Source organism: Anomaloglossus baeobatrachus, chromosome 6, assembly GCF_048569485.1.
Source record: "Anomaloglossus baeobatrachus isolate aAnoBae1 chromosome 6, aAnoBae1.hap1, whole genome shotgun sequence".
In the NCBI taxonomy this organism is placed as follows: Eukaryota; Metazoa; Chordata; class Amphibia; order Anura; family Aromobatidae; genus Anomaloglossus; species Anomaloglossus baeobatrachus.
In genome coordinates this window covers 436,361,561-436,378,046 of record NC_134358.1, presented here as the reverse complement: position 1 = coordinate 436,378,046, position 16,486 = coordinate 436,361,561, and the positions used below count along the sequence as shown (strand labels likewise).

At 47.4% G+C, this 16,486-nt stretch overlaps 1 protein-coding gene across 2 annotated transcripts in view; it reads right to left on the bottom strand.

Moving 5' to 3' along the window:
- MTURN (maturin, neural progenitor differentiation regulator homolog) overlaps positions 1-14,852 on the bottom strand; it is a 34,881-nt gene extending 20,029 nt beyond the window's left edge. Inside the window, exon 1 of one of the 2 annotated variants that reach the window (XM_075315218.1) lies at positions 14,385-14,852. In XM_075315218.1, coding sequence (XP_075171333.1) covers positions 14,385-14,546 — 162 coding nt within the window. In that variant the 5' untranslated portion in view covers positions 14,547-14,852. The remainder of the gene's footprint in view (positions 1-14,384) is intronic. The other variant, XM_075315217.1, reaches the window with a different exon arrangement.
- Between the last annotated feature and the right edge of the window lie 1,634 nt (positions 14,853-16,486).

Sequence of the window (16,486 nt, the reverse complement as noted above, 5' to 3'; positions counted from 1 at the left end):
TCATCTGATCGGTTTGCTGGAAGGCAAAGCGATCAGATGATGTGTCAGGATCAAGTGCCTGAAGCACATCACACATCAGCTGATTGTATAAACGCCGATTATACAATCAGCAGATGCATCAGTAGAAAGAAAAAAAAATAATACTCACTTATGTGCTGTGCTGATTACCGGCAGCTCCTGCAGCGATCGATTGGACAGGAGTCTGATCCCGTCCGATCGCTGCAGGAGCTGCCGGTAATCAGCTGATGAAGTCCCCTGACGGCAGGATCAGCTGATAACCGGCCGGGCGCGAAAAAGCCGGCGAGACTACGATCAGCTGATGCGTCAGGTGACTGCATCAGGTGATCCACCGCCAGGTCCTGCAAGCAAGGTCCTGCTCCGGGGAGACTGCACACAGCCAGAGCGGCGGTACCGGGAGGAGATGGGAGCGGGCATGGCACCGGGACCCTGCGGACAGGTGAGTATATATGACATTTTTTTTTTTTTTTCTACTGTTCACTTTGGATTTCGCTGCTGCCTCCACCTCCCGCCCCGACATGGTGCCGCACGGAGCTGACATGCACAGGACGGGAGGTGGACGCAGCGGTGACGGTACCGGGAGGATTCATGCTTCTGTGTTTACCAACAGAAGGAATCCTCTTCCTGTACACGTCACTGTAGTACCCACCCCTTGCGTTTATAGCTGCGTTTTTAGTCATAGAAACGCGGCTATATGCGTTTTTCATTGCGTTTTTAACATCTCATTTTCTGTGAGAAATACTTCATTTTCTAGAACAATTTGAAGGGTGCTAACACTTTCAGCCACGACTGCATATGAGGAATAAATATTATTCCTGGCCTTTGTAGGACTTTCATTTCCCCCTATGTAGGCAGAAAAAAACAAATCAAAATTTTAGAGATTGGCTTTATTTTTTTTTTTAAGCACCTTGGGGTGTAAGTGATAAGGCGGTTTTATTTCTCAGGGGAGTACGATTACAGCGATACCAGTTTTATATAGGTTTGGCTACTTGCGGGACAAGATTATGTTTTCCCAGAGGTAGTCATCACGGCAACAACCGGGCCCCCGTGATCATGTCACGGGGGTTCTGATGAGAGGTTATGATTAGAGATGAGTGAACCTGAGGTTCAAGGCTCGAGTTCAGAAACAGTCTTCCAAAAACACAACAAAAACAAAGTTCAGGTTCGAAGTTTGAGGAATTACAAGCGCAAACAACTCAAGTGAGCAGTGCTGTGCTTGGGTATGAGTGTTGCTCAGTCCTGTATGAGCTGCTTGCAGTGTTTGAACGGCTCGCACTTGAGGTAAAATTAACATGATCTGATGTAATGTGTACGTATACACACACACACACACACACACACACACACCAGGAAGTGTTCCGCTTATGGCTGGCTGCATTTGGACGGAGACACAAACTGCCCAATTACTGACTTCTATTGAGGTTCGGTTCAACTCAGGGTCAAAAACCGAACCTTGTCTAAGGTTGGAATGTGCCCTGCGAACCGAACCTCTAAAATTTGCTCATCTAGTTCCGATCAGGAGGGATAGGGAGTGCAGCCTTCTAAATGCTGCAATTGCAAAGAATCGCAGCATTTAGAGGGTTAAAACAGCCAGGGGCAGCATGGGGACCGTCCCTGGTTAACAGCCGAAGTTCAATTATAACTTACAGATTTGTGATGGGGCGGGGTCTCATAGAAAACCGCCATCACTAATCTAGGACTTAGTGGCTGCTGTGGGCTGCCGTTAACTCCTTACTACCCAGATTGCCACCGCACCAGGGCAATGGGAAGAGCCGAGTCCAGCGCCAGAATTAGCGCATCTTATGGATGTGCCACTTCTGGGGCTGCTATTGTTAGGCTGGAAAGGGCCAAATAACGATTGGCCTTCCCACCCTCATAATATTAACCCCCAGTTGTCTGCTTTTTTTTTACTAACACAAAAACAGCTGTCCAAGCTATTCTGTTATTTTATTTCTATCTACAAGGTGGCCATAAAATAACCTAAGGTGTTTGGAGTGGTGTGCAGACTGACCCAGTGGACAGAATTGACTGAAAATTGGTATGTATGCTATTCAAGGCATGGCGAAATGAAAGGCATCTTAACAAAAAAATGTTATAGCAATAATCCCCACCACATGTAAAAGTAAAAAGTGGTGTTGTATAGTGAGCAAGCGGCCCAAAAACCGGGTGCCAATAATTGGAGAGATCACACTTGTACCACAGACTAGCATAACTGTTCAATATGGCCTCCACAATGCATGGAGATCATGTCTATCCTATGCAGAACATGCTAGATTCTTGCATGTAACATGTCTGGTGGGATGCTGCGCACTTCCAAAATGATGCAATCTTTGAGGTCAGCCAGGGTGTCGACATTTCCCTGATAAACACGTTCTTTCAAGTGTCCCCACAACCAGAAATCACAAGGATTGAGATCAGGCAAATGCAGTGGCCATGCATTAGAGAAGAAGCGGCCCAAAATCCTGTCATCGGAAAAATGCGCACACAGAACGTTCTCCACACAATTTGTGATATGAGGTGCTCCATCATGCATGAAGATGGTCGTCTGAAGACACTGCAGCTGTTGGAGTTGCTGACCGACCACTGTTTCCAGCATGGTCTGGTATCTTGCTGCTGTCACGGGACAGGTAGCAACCCTAGTTGGCCTCATTTCTTCATAAAAGAATGATCCGAGGATGAATGATGAGGTGAAGCCAAACCAAACGGTTACCTTTGGCGAACGCAGAGGAACCCCCTCAACAGCATGCGGATTTTCTGTCACATATGGGCTCCCGTTTTGTGCGTTTACCGTTCCATTCAGGTAAAAATATGCTGTCGCACCACAGAACATTCCATGGCCAATTGCCATCCACTTCTACTCTCACCAGAAACATGAATGGAAATGTTATGAGGGTATCATTGTCACAAGGAAGAAGTTGTTTATGATGGCTAATTTTGTACGGGTAGTCGGGTATGCTCGCAAAACCTTTTGGAGAACTTTCCACATTGTCCTGTATGGGAGCCCCAATTGCCTAGAAACACTGTGTGCACTGCTGTTCCTGACAGGGTTGTTTGTGCCCTGTTCCACAACAGCAGTGGCAATGTCTTCCACAACCTCTCTGTTAACGGTCGTCGCCTGCGCCCTGGCTGAACGTGTCATCGTATGTCTCAGCGAATTGACAGCCATTGGACCACTACGTGTGTGAAGGTCTTTCAAACGACGAAAGGCTATCAGTGCAGCTGTGGCATTCCTGGCATTCTCGAAAAACAACCGCACTAATTTGGAGTTTGAACGACCTCTCCAACACCAACAATTTTTACCACTTTTGCGATCGTTTAAGGTCGCTTGTACGTGTCACACTATACGATGTCGCTAACGACGAAGCACCCTTAACAACGCATGTTCCAGCAAAGAGACAGGCATCTTGCAGACTGAGTTGCAAGGCGCTCTCACTGTACAGTGACACTTTTTCACCTGGTGGAGAGTTTTGGTATAAAACAATTTTTAAGATGTTTTCCATTTCCCCATGCCTTGACTAGCATACATACCAATTTTCAGCCAAGTCTGTCCACTGGGTCAGTCTGCACATGGCTCCAAACACCTTAGGTTATTTTATGGCCACCTTGTATTTTATATGTTCTTTCTTATTATCTATTCTATATGTGCTTTCTATCTATATTTTCTATCTATCCATCTATTCTAGCTATCAATTAGCCTGTCCTATCATATTTTATTTCTCCTTTAACCCCTTAACGACCGCGGGCCGTAAAATTACGTCCTAAATGACATAATCTTACTGCCCGCGGTCCTCCGGCGGCAGCATGCCGCGATCGGCACACATCTCAGCTGATTTTCACAGCTGAGATGTGTGCCTGCTAGGCACGAGCAGAATCGTTATCTGCTCGTGCCGATTAACCCCTTATAATGGCGCTGTCAATACATGACAGCGCCATTATAAGCGCAATCGCGGTAAAGTTTTACTTACCGCCGAAACCGGAAGTCACGTGACGCGATCACGTGACTCCCGATAGTTGTCATGGTAGTACAGGGTCATGTGATGACTCCTGTACTACACATGAATTGGTTTCACTTTCGCTGTGCCCGGGGCACAGCAAAAGAGAAAGACAGCGTATCTGCTGTTTACAGCCTTCCAGCTGTGATCAGCAGATACTGCAGAGCGATCGGAATGCTGATCGCAATAGCCCCCTAGGGGGACTAGTAAAATAAAAAAAAAAAAAGTAAAAAAATAAGTTTTAAAAAATTAAAAAAAAACAAAAAAACCTAAAAGTTCAAATCACCCCCCATTCGCCCCATTGAAAATTAAAGGGTTAAAAAAATAAAAAATATACACACATTTGGTATCGCCGCGTTCAGAAACGCCCGATCTATCAAAATATAAAATCAATTAATCTGATCAGTAAACGGCGTAGCGGCAAAAAAATTCCAAACGCCAAAACGACGTTTTTTTGTCGCCACAACTTTTGCGCAAAATGCAATAAGAGGCGATCAAAACGTAGCATCTGCGCAAAAATGGTACCGTTAAAAACGTCAGCTCGAGACGCAAAAAATAAGCCGTCATTGAGCCTAAGATCCCAAAAAATGAGAACGCTACGGGTCACGGAATATGGCGTAAAACGTGCGCCACTTTTTTCGGACAAACTTCCGATTTTTTTTTAACCCCTTATATAAAAGTAAACCTATACATGTTTGGTGTCTACGAACTCGCACTGACCTGAGGCATCACACCCACACATCAGTTTTACCATATAGTGAACACAGTGAATAAAATATCTCAAAAACTATAGTGCTATCGCACTTTTTTTGCAATTTTTCAGCATTTGGAATTTTTTTGCCATTTTCTAGTACACAATATGGTAAAACTGATGGTTTCATTTAAAAGTACAGCTCGTTCCGCAAAAAATGAGCCCTCACATGACCATATTGACTGAAAAATAAAAAAGTTACGTCTCTCAGAAAAAGAATGGCGAAAAAAAAAAACGGAAAGCGAAAAATCGGCCGGTCGTGAAAGGGTTAAAAAACAGACAAAAACACAGGCACTTTTTACCACTTTTTTTTATTTGTCAAATGCAGTGCTGCCACGGGGTGTATTTTTTTCTTGTCAAATCAAAAATGCAGGGTGCAGACATACCATGAGGGTTCTTTTCCACTTGTGTACCGCTTCCGATGCGAGAGCCAAGGGTCATGCGACTGTGATGCGATCTTGCAATCATATCACAGCTGCCGAGAAGAGGGAGGAACACTTTCTCCCCATCTCCTCCGCTGTCTGTCTCTGCGTATATCACATGCTCCTATAGGGTTGTATGGGGGTGCGTGAGCTGAGACTTGCTGCCAAACGCAGCATGCTGCGATTGCTCCGAGAGCACGATTCGTGATGAGAAAAAAAAAAAAAAAGGCAAAAGGACACTGCCTCAGTTTTGCACTGGTGCGAGTGCAATCCAATGTTTATCGGATTGCACTCGCACATAGAAATCGAAACTGGAAAAGAAGCCTAACACTGAAAAAAGCAAGAGGAAGAGCAGAAGCAACCTTTCAGAATCAGGAGTTTTTTTAATATGAGGACTATTTAGAAAGTTGCTTAATTTTGCAGATTGTACAAAGATGTACAGGGCCGGTGCCAGCACCGGGCAAACCTGGTCAAATGCCGGGGCCCTGAGCTGCCAGGGGGCCCACTCGTGGTGGCAAGAGAGGCGCACCGCTACTCAGGGGGGCCTGGTGCCCGCGATGTCACCGCCCCCCCTCCCCCCGCCGAAGATCGCGCTTTCAATTGTATTGGCATCGCAGTTGCCGATACAAGTGAGAGCAATGATGAGAGAGTGAGCGGCACGCTCCCTCTCCCCGCTGTAACTGTCAGCGTTCTGACAGCTCTGCAGCAAAGCGCGGTGACGTCATCACTGCGCGCCTGCTGAGAGGTCAGAGCGAGCGACAGCAATGGATGCGCCGAGGAGATCGGATCAGTGGGGGAACGAGGAGAAGTGAGTGTGACAACATGGACACTCAGTGCCAAGCATGGGTTAAAGTTTATTAAAATTCAGCCAGACGTAATGTTCTTCTGTGTGTTAACTCATGTTTGCTAAACTATTGTTTGGGACCAGACCCTTCGGAGCAATCATTGTAATGTAGTTGTGTATTGCTAATCTAATGTAAAATTACCTTAGTAGCAATTGTCTAGTCTGTGACTTGCAGACTACATGTAGATATCCTCAGTCTTTCTATCCACATCATTTAAATGAACATTATCCATGCAGCTTGAAATTCATCCAATAAGAGAAGCAACCTTGTACAACCAATCCGATAAGGGCACAGTATATACTAAGGGAAGGCTATGGCTATAAAAGGTGACTTCTTGGAGTCACCAGGTGGTTGATGGATGTGCATGATCCAGTCTAAGCTCTTCGGAGCTGGCTAGGGGGATCAGAACCATGATGCCTTGTGGACTCGGTCTAGGGACTTTGGCTCCGACTAGAGGATCACTTGGCTACAGGGCTTCAATCTATAGACTTCGATTCCGATTGGAGACCATATTCGACTCCAGCTGCCAGGATTATATCATCATACCAGAGACTACTTAAGGAGGAAATCCAGGTTGGGACAATCCAGTCACCTGGCTACAGACTTTAAGGACCTCAGCCAGCTTCCTAAATCTGGCGTTATTCCATTCTCGGTGGGTGCCCGCCAAAAGCGGGGTGCTGCTGGATTGGAGTAAGTAGCCCTGGAAGCTCTGAAGCCCGGACATTCTAAATCCCTGGTGAGCCAGCGGAAGGGTGAAACTCTGTTGTCTGTTACATTTGTGTGTTTTGCTGGTTATGTGCCGTTAATATTTTGGGGATCCAATAAAGTCTTAATATTGTGATTCCCTCACTCTGTGTTGTCTGAGTAGTGTTCCGCCCACAGTTAAGGAGGTTGTGCGGTCAGTTGGGATGAGCCCTGGGCGACGCTGTCTTTCTAAAGGCGGCTGGGCCAGCGGACGAGAGCACCCACTGAGCCCCGTGTCTCCACAGTGAGTATTAATCACTGTATACTACATGAGGGTGCCTACTGCTCTCTGGCTCTGCACTGCGCTGTATACAGGCTGTGCTATATTATATAGCACCGCCTGTATATAGCACAGTGCAGAGCCAGAGAGCAATAGGCAGCCTCATGCAGCATACAGCTTGAATATAGCCTATATACAAGCTGTATGCTACATGAGGCTGCCTATTGCTATCTGGCTCTGCACTGTGCGATATACAGGCTGTGCTATATACAAGCTGTATGCTAGATGAGGGTGCCTATTGCTATCTGGCTCTGCACTGTGCTATATACAGGCAGTGCTATATACAAGCTGTATGCTACATGAGGGTGCCTACTGCTATCTGGCTCTGCACTGTGCTATATACAGGATGTGCTATATACAAGCTGTATGATACATGAGGGTGCCTATTGCTATCTGGCTCTGCACTGTGATATATACAAGCTGTGCTATATACAAGCTGTATGCTACATGAGGGTGCCTATTGCTATCTGTCTCTGCACTGTGCTATATACAAGCTGCTACATGAGGGTGCCTATTGCTATCTGGCTCTGCAGTGTGCTATATACAGGCTGTGCTATATACAAGATGTATACTACATGAGGGTGCCTAATGCCATCTGCCTCTGCACTGTGCTGTCTGGGTCTGCACTGTACTATATAGGGCTGTGTACTACATGAGCATACCTAATGCTATCTGGCTCTGCACTGTGGTATATAGGGGCTGTATACTACATGAGGGTGCCTAATGCTATCTGACTCTGCAGTGTACTATATAGGGGCTCTGCACTACATGAGTGTGCTTAATGCTATCTGGCTCTGCACTGTGGTATATAGGGGCTATATTCTACATGAGGGTGCCTAATGCTATCCGGGTCTGTATTGTGCCATATGTGGGCTGATTATTACATGAGGATGCCTAATGCTAAATAGGTCTGCATTGTGCTATATGCGGGTTGTATACTACATGAAAGTGCCTAATGCTATATGGGTCTGCATTGTGCTATTTGGGGGCTGCTTAATGTTATATGGGGGCTGCATAGTGCATATGGGGGCTGCATAATACTATATGGAGGACAATGGGGGCTTCATAACACAATATGGGGGCTGCATACTACTATATCCCCCAGAGCTGTATGTCCCCCCCCACCCCAGTGCTGTATACCCCCCAGAGCTGTATGTCCCCCACCACTGCAGAGCTGTATACTCCCAGAGCTGCATGTCACCCCCACCTCACAGCTGTTTGTCCCCCCGCCTCAGTCACTGCCCTCCTCTAGAGCTGTATGCCCCCTTTCCTCAGTAATATGTATTCCCCCCAGTAATGTGTTCGTCCCCAGCCTCTCTTGTGATGTATATATAGCAGTGTTAGTGTGCTCTATGTGCGGCCATGTCTGTTAGACAAGCCGGGAGGTGAATGAGGCTGTTGCCGGCTTCCCAATATTAGAAATATATATATACACACAGGATAAATATATAAAAATAGTGTATATGATGTATATATCTATGTATGTCAGTGTATATGACTGTGTATAGATTTATGTCTGTTTTTGTGAATTTCTCTTTAAATAAGTATGTGTACGTATGCCTGTACGTATGCCTGTATGTGTATGTATATGTATCTGTGCATGTCTATGTGTGGATGGGGCCCACTGAGGCTCTTTCGCCCAGGGCCCACAAAAACCTGGAGCCGGCCCTGAAGATGTACATAGTCACTTCACCTGTTTGTTTTAAAGGTGAACATTGGCACCAGTCATAAGGCGAGTTTTATAGTCAGCAGGTGAATAGTCTGTCCTTGAGTTAATCGTGCTGGGAGCAGGAAAACAGTCATTGGCCATGATGTTCAAAAGACCACATCATAGCATCTCCAAAACAGCAGGTCATGTGGAGTGTCCACGATACACAGCTGTTACTACCTACATAAAGTGGTAAAAAAGAGCAACCTGTGAACCAGCCACAGGGCGACGGGTGCCTACAGATTATGGATATGCGTGAGGAGCAAAGGTCTGTCTGGTCCTATCCCATAAATGGGAATAACGCATGAAAAAAAAAATTAATATAAAATAAATTTATTTATATATATATATATATATATATATATATATATATATATATATATATATATATATATATATATATATATATATATATATATATATATATATATAATTACTGTAACCATTAACACTAGAACTACTAAGGTAGTCATTTTGACTACTTTGCACTATGTATTTCTATATAGGTGTCACGAGTCCAGTAGTTCTAGTGTTAAAGGGTCAGAGAACAGTGTGCATTACGGCTTGCTGCATTGGGGGCTTCGTAACTGTTCATCAGAGTCCCGATAATAAACCTAGTCTACAGCAGAAAGAAGGTAGACCATTAACAATGGAAGAATGTGGCTGGTTCCAATGAATCCAGTTTTCTTTTACATTATGTTGACGGCCAGGCAACAGCTTCCTTAATGTAGATATATTTATTAATTTATATAGCGCTATTAATTCCACAGCGCTTTATATACATTGTGAGCCCCAATGGGGACAGTGCTGCCAATCTAGAGTCCCTAACTGTATGTCTTTGGAGTGTGGGAGGAAAGCCACGCAAACACAGGGAAACATACAAACTCCTTGCAGATGTTGTTCTTGGTGGGATTTGAACCCAGGACCCCAGTGCTGCAAGACTGCAGTGCTAACCACTGAGCCACCGTGTCAGTGTCCTCTTTGAGCAGGTGAATTCCCCACCACCACACTACAAAAGCTGTTCAGGAATAGTTGAACAAAATTGGCCTACCTCAATCTACTTGAGCATTTGTGGTGCTCAGAGAGCAGTCTGATCCACGAAAGACATTCATATATAAGGAGGAAAAACTGGGCAGTATTCCACGCTATGTTCTTAATGTCCAACTGCAGTGTCTCTGCTATAATGGAGACCAGCTCTCATTTAACACCCGATACGGTGATTATATTCACTCCAGTATGGATCCACAACTCGTGGTGCTCTTCCAAGATCCAGAAATACCTTCAATGAATAAGAAAGGAGGAACTCACCGATTAGTGGGATATTTCAACTTCTTTTAATCTTCAGGCACATGGGGAGGGAACAAGGATGGGTGGACACGGACGACGGCGGCCGTTTTGCACTTATTACCGGTGCTTCCAGGGGTCCATGATCATGGACCCGTGGAAGCACCGGTAATCGGTGCGAAACGGCCGCCGTTGTCCTTGTGTACCCATCCTTGTTCCCTCCCCACGTGCCTGAAGATTAAAAGAAGTTGAAATATCCCACTAATCGGTGAGTGCCTCCTTTCTTATTCATCGATGATCTACAAAAGATCCATCTCACGATAAATCTTGATGTCACCCACCAGCACCATGTTGTTTAAGTGGGATGAGGGGTATGTAACCAATATTAGGCTAATGTAATGGCATTATATTTTTAAATATTCATATTTAATGTACATCAGAGCACAACCTGCAGCCTGGGGCCACATGAGGACCTCAATACCAATTTTTGTGGTCCCCCAACAATCTGGTTAAAGGCATGCATGTTTGTATCTAGTAGCAACTCACAGGTATTTTCCATGTGTGCACTGTGTGGCCATCTATAGGACCCCCATTTATTGGTAAAACGGGGGAGTCCTGACCCCTTTGAGGTCTAGATGAGGTGGAGAAGTGGCCATGCTAGAGTCAGGCCATCTGCATTGTAGTGTATGGAAGATCATCACTTGTCTGTTTCAGCATCACACGAGCTACAATGGAGAAAGCAGCACTCATGGCTTCTTCCTGTCCCGGATGTGAAGGCAAAGAAGATGACAGAACCGACACCCATCAGACATTGATAGGATATATTTTTGAGATGCCATCATAGATGGCAACAATACCCAAGTTTTATTACCAGTGAGGAGGTCTTTAAAAAGATTATATTATTTTTTTTTTTTTTGCTTTCTTTATTGTCCATTTCACAATAAACAAGCGATTGCATGGGTTTTTCCAAGTGTTGGATAGTGGCAGTTTTTTTGCTTTAATTGGCTGACTAACCACTAACCTCTCAGTTATTTATAGTTCTTATGGATCCTTCATAAATGGAGGTCCTGATGCCATAGTAAGTAGGGACTAAGTGTAGATTATATGTACTATACCACAAACTGACACCTAAGTGATTACATTACAGGGTTAAAAAAAACAAACTTTGCTATGGTCACCCTCCCCTGGTCCTGTGCCAAGCTTCCATCGTTGCTCCCAGCGTCTGCAATGGATGACATGCTGAGGTTGCATCGACAACGCTGCAGACAATAAGTGAGCTGAGGTTATGGCTGCAGCGCTGTCGAAGTGACATCAGTGCTGAAGACAACAAGAGACACCGGAGAAGCGCTGGGCCCGGAAAAGAAAAGGAAGAACTTAAATAACAACTGCAGCCAGAGAACAAAGTTTTGCCAAAAGTGTAAAACCCCTTTAAAAAGGTGTTTTCCTAATGACAAATGTTATTTCCAACTCACAAAATAAAGAATACCTTGATAATCTCTGAGGGCCCAACTGCTGGGAAAATAATGAAATGTGGCACCAGAACCCTGAGATCAGAACTCTTGAGAGCCAAGTCTTGAATGAAGTGAAGGTGCTCACATTCAGACTCCTCCATTCATTATCCATGGAACTGTAGGGTAAAAGCCGGGTACATCGCCATGTTATTTACAGCAGTGCCATCATCAATGGAGCAGAGGTTGAACACTCACAAGGGGCTCTGCAGAGCCTGGTTCCGAGTGCTGCCCTCGAGATCATTGGGGTCCGATCTCAATATCCTATCACCTATCGTATCAAGAAGGGATAACTCACTACCTCAGGAGTAATTTAATAGAAAGAAAATGACCTATTGCTAACTTAGATTCCCTTTAAAGGGAACCTGTCAGGTGCAATATGCACCCAGAACCACGAGCAGTTCTGGGTGTATATTGCTAATCCCTGCCTAACTATCCCTGTATACACTAGCATAGATAAAGAGATCTATAGAAAAAGTATTTCTAATGATCGTTTATTATATGCTAATGAGCACAGGGAATAGTCCTGAGGGCATTTGTTCCCTTAGCTAGTCAGTCCACATAGCATGATAGCACGCCCCTGTGGGCGTGCTAACATGCTAATGAATGCACAGCGACGTGCACATACCTCACTGTTCATGGCGGCCGCTGGAGGATGGATGCGCTCTGCCCATGATCCTGGGACCTGAGTACCTGGGACTCCCAATCATGCTCACTAAACTGATGACAGGTGTAAGTTTCCCAGCTTCATTGAGGTACAGTGCACATGACTTAAGTGCCGAGGACTCCAGATTGTGCGCAAAGCGCATCCATCCTCCGGCGGTGGCCGCCATGAACAGTGAGGTATGTGCGGCGTCGCTGCGTATTCATTAGCATGTTAGTACGCCCACAGGGGCGTGCTATCATGCTATGTGGCCCAACTAGCTAAGGGAACAAATCCCCTCGGGACTAGTCCCCGTGCTCATTAGCATATAATAGACAATCTTTAGAAATACTTTTTCTAAAAATCTGTTTATTTATGCTAATGTATACCAGGACAGTTAGGCAGGGATTAGCAATATGCACCCAGAACTGCTCGTGGTTCTGGGTGCATATTGCACCTGACAGGTTTTTGTGTTAAAGTGAACCTGTCAGGAAATTCATGCTCCCCAATGCGCGGGCAGCATGATTCACAGTCAGGTATATTACTCTCCAGCGTTTAAGAGAAATCATACTTTCAAGATCTGGCTGGGAACCCTAGCAGGAGACCAGTCCTTGCTCTGCCCAGGCCAGCTCTTCCCAAGCACTACTGCAGGTGACTGACAGATGTCTTCCTCATGTGTACATAGGTAGAGACCTGTCAATTAGCTGCAACAGCGCTGGGAAGAGCCAGCGGGGGCAGCAGCACCAATCTCGTGACTTAGACGCCATCTTAGTGAAGACTTGATTAAAGGGAACCAGTCACCACTTTTTTGGCCTATAAGCTACGGCCACCACCACCGGGCTCTTATATACAGCATTGTAACATGCTGTATATATGAGCCTAGGCCGGGGGTACAACATAAAAAACACTTTATAATATTTACATAACGGTCGCGCTGTGGACCTTATGGGCATCTCCGTTGTCCGTTGCCGGCGCCGCCTCTTTGGGCCATCTTTGTGCTCCTCCTTCTCTAGCCGCGGTGCATGACGGGTCCGACATCATACACACTCGCCGACATTCAGGTCCTGAGCAGACGCACTTTGATCTTCCCTGAGCAGGGAAGATCAAAGTATTGTAGTGCGCCTGCGCAGGACCGGCCAGTGTGTATGACGTAGACGCGTCATGGACACAGGCTTCAGAAAGAGGACGAAGATGATCGAAAGAGGAGGCGCCGGCACCGGACAACAGAGACGCCCATATGGCCCACAGCGCAACCATTATGTAAGTATCATAAAGTGCTTTTTATGTCATACCCCAGCCTGGGCTCTTATATACAGCATGTTAGAATGCTGTATATAAGAGCCCGGTGGTGGTGGCCACAGCTTATAGGGCAAAAAAGTGGTGACAGGTTCCCTTTAAATACTTCATACCGGGCGTGCAGGAAATAAAATGAAATGGCGACAACGGGGGAGAAAGGCCAGGCAAAGAGGATGGGGAGGAATAAGAACGCAGGACCTGACCCACATAGTCCTGCCCCGATGTACAAGCCAATCAAACAGTGCATTTCTGGAACCTGAATTAAAGATTTTTCAGCAATCAAGCATCCAGTCTGAGGTAAAGGTGTCATTGCATTCAGCTTCCAAGTGCCAGTGCGGCACCGGCTTTACTTTATATAGGAAAATTCTGGCCCTGGGGAAGGCCACTGCTGTAGACCCAAAACTAGCCAGAACCTACATTACCATCTGAAGCAGATTACTGAAGACATCGCATGATGACCGCTCCTTATTCTTCCACCTTTGGGCATTAAGAAGTTATCAGACTAAAACAATCTACTCGTGCGAGCATGCCCACCTCTGTGCCAGGGGTGCCACCTACATCATTACTCTATTGCCAGGCACATGTGATAACGCCAGTACAGGAGTGTGCCCTGTGTATAATGTACCAGTACACTAATAATGCTGCCCACCACTCTCTGCCCATGGTATGCTGGCTCTGTGCAGGGCATCTACTGGAATTGCTGACCGTGTGAGTAATCTGCCCAGGGCAGTGGCCAGAATGGGCTGTGCCAGCAGGGGAGCAGCTTGTGCCAGGCCTGGAGCCCATCCTAAACACTAGGCCTCCGGTACACACAGCCCTGCACGCACTGTCATGCCCCCTCGGGTGCCAGGCCTTGTAGCTGCGCAGGGCACCTGGCACATCGCAATACTCACAAAATTGTCCCCGCAGCCGTTGTCGGGGCACAACACATAGAAGGAGACCCCGGGGTCGGCGTAGAAATCCATCCTCCGCTCCGTTTCCTCGGTGGCGATCAGATCGAAAGGGGTGTTCGAGCACCATTTGTCGGCGACGTCTGCCAGCTGCTGAAAATCCATCCTGGCCCGTGCCCGCACTGCGATCTCCCAGGTGACAGCTATGTATGCATTGTTTACATGCTGCTCATGGAGGGCGGGGGCAGGGAAGGCCGCGGCGATGCAGCGGATGCTCGGGTATTGTTCACCTCCCCGGCCGCTCCGAGCGCAGCTGCCGTGTGACGAAGATAATGCAGGTCGGTGACGTCACAGCAGGCCCTGCCTTGCGAACAGCTGGGTCGTTAGTCCCCGTGACGTCACTAAGGCGGTGCCCAACCGGGGCCTGCGCTGCTGACAGGAGGAGCGCTGCAGCGTCCACGGCGTTATAGCCATAGAGACCGGCGTCCTGCATCCACCCCCCACCCCGACCGAAAGCTGCTCTGTGGGAGGACGCTGCAATTCATTACTAGAAGAAGGCCATGTGCCCACGTTATTGGTGAGGTTTTACCTCAGTATTTGTAGCGAAACCAGGAGTGGGTGATAAATACAGCAGTGGTGACGTGTTTCTATTGTAGTTTACCTCAGATTATCCTACTCCTGGCTATGGCTACAAATACTGAGGTAAAAACCACACCAGGGTACTTTCACACTTACGTTCAGCGTAGTCCGTCACTATGGAGAATAGCGCAGTCCGTTAACGCACTGTGCTATTCTCCATAGACTTGTATGGACGACCCACTATAACGCAAGTGTCAGCGTTGCATTCGCTGGACGACGCAGCGTCGTTATTTTGACGCTGCGTCGGGCGAAGGGAACGCAGCATGTAACTTTTTTTGAGCGGCGGAAACCTTTATTTCGCCGGCATGTGAGAGCGCTCAGCTGAGCACCCGGCAGACGGCATGTGAGAGCGCTCAGCTGAGCACCCGGCAGCCGGCATGTGAGAGCGCTCAGCTGAGCACCCGGTCGCTGGCATGTGAGAGCGCTCAGCTGAGCACCCGGACGCTGGCATGTGAGAGCGCTCAGCTGAGCACCCGGACGCTGGCATGTGAGAGCGCTCAGCTGAGCGCCCGGCAGCCGGCATGTGAGAGCGCTCAGCTGAGCAGCCGGCATGTGAGAGCGCTCAGCTGAGCAGCCGGCATGTGAGAGCGCTCAGCTGAGCACCCGGTCGCTGGCATGTGAGAGCGCTCAGCTGAGCACCCGGCAGCCGGCATGTGAGAGCGCTCAGCTGAGCACCCGGTCGCTGGCATGTGAGAGCGCTCAGCTGAGCACCCGGACGCTGGCATGTGAGAGCGCTCAGCTGAGCACCCGGACGCTGGCATGTGAGAGCGCTCAGCTGAGCGCCCGGCAGCCGGCATGTGAGAGCGCTCAGCTGAGCAGCCGGCATGTGAGAGCGCTCAGCTGAGCAGCCGGCATGTGAGAGCGCTCAGCTGAGCAGCCGGCATGTGAGAGCGCTCAGCTGAGCAGCCGGCATGTGAGAGCGCTCAGCTGAGCAGCCGGCATGTGAGAGCGCTCAGCTGAGCGCCCGGCCGTCTGCATGTGAGAGCGCTCAGCTGAGCGCCCGGCCGCCGGCATGTGAGAGCGCTGAGCTGAGCGCCTGGCCGCCGGGTGATCAGCTGATCGTTCACAATAGTCTGCTGCCGGTAAAACTGTAAAGAAGAGAAAAAAAAAGCTTTCCGTTGTTTTGTACGATCCGTTGTGCCACTATATGCAACGCATCTGTTGCATCCGTCACACAACGCAATGCAACGGATGCCGTTAAACGCAAGTGTGAAACTAGCCTTAGTTGCGTACAGCCAAAGTCTGCAAACATTACCAGTGCCCTTATGGCCAACTCTTACGTTGGTCTTTTGACGGTTGCGTTTTATGCCCCAATTCATCGAGGCTTTTAAAAAAACTGCTATTTTTGGCATTTTCACTTCCAATATAGTGTGTGAAACTTGGGTACAATATCCCCACTCCAATTCATGAGGAGAATCTTCCGATCCTGACTGGAGAACACTGTGGGGAGGCACACACCTCTTAAT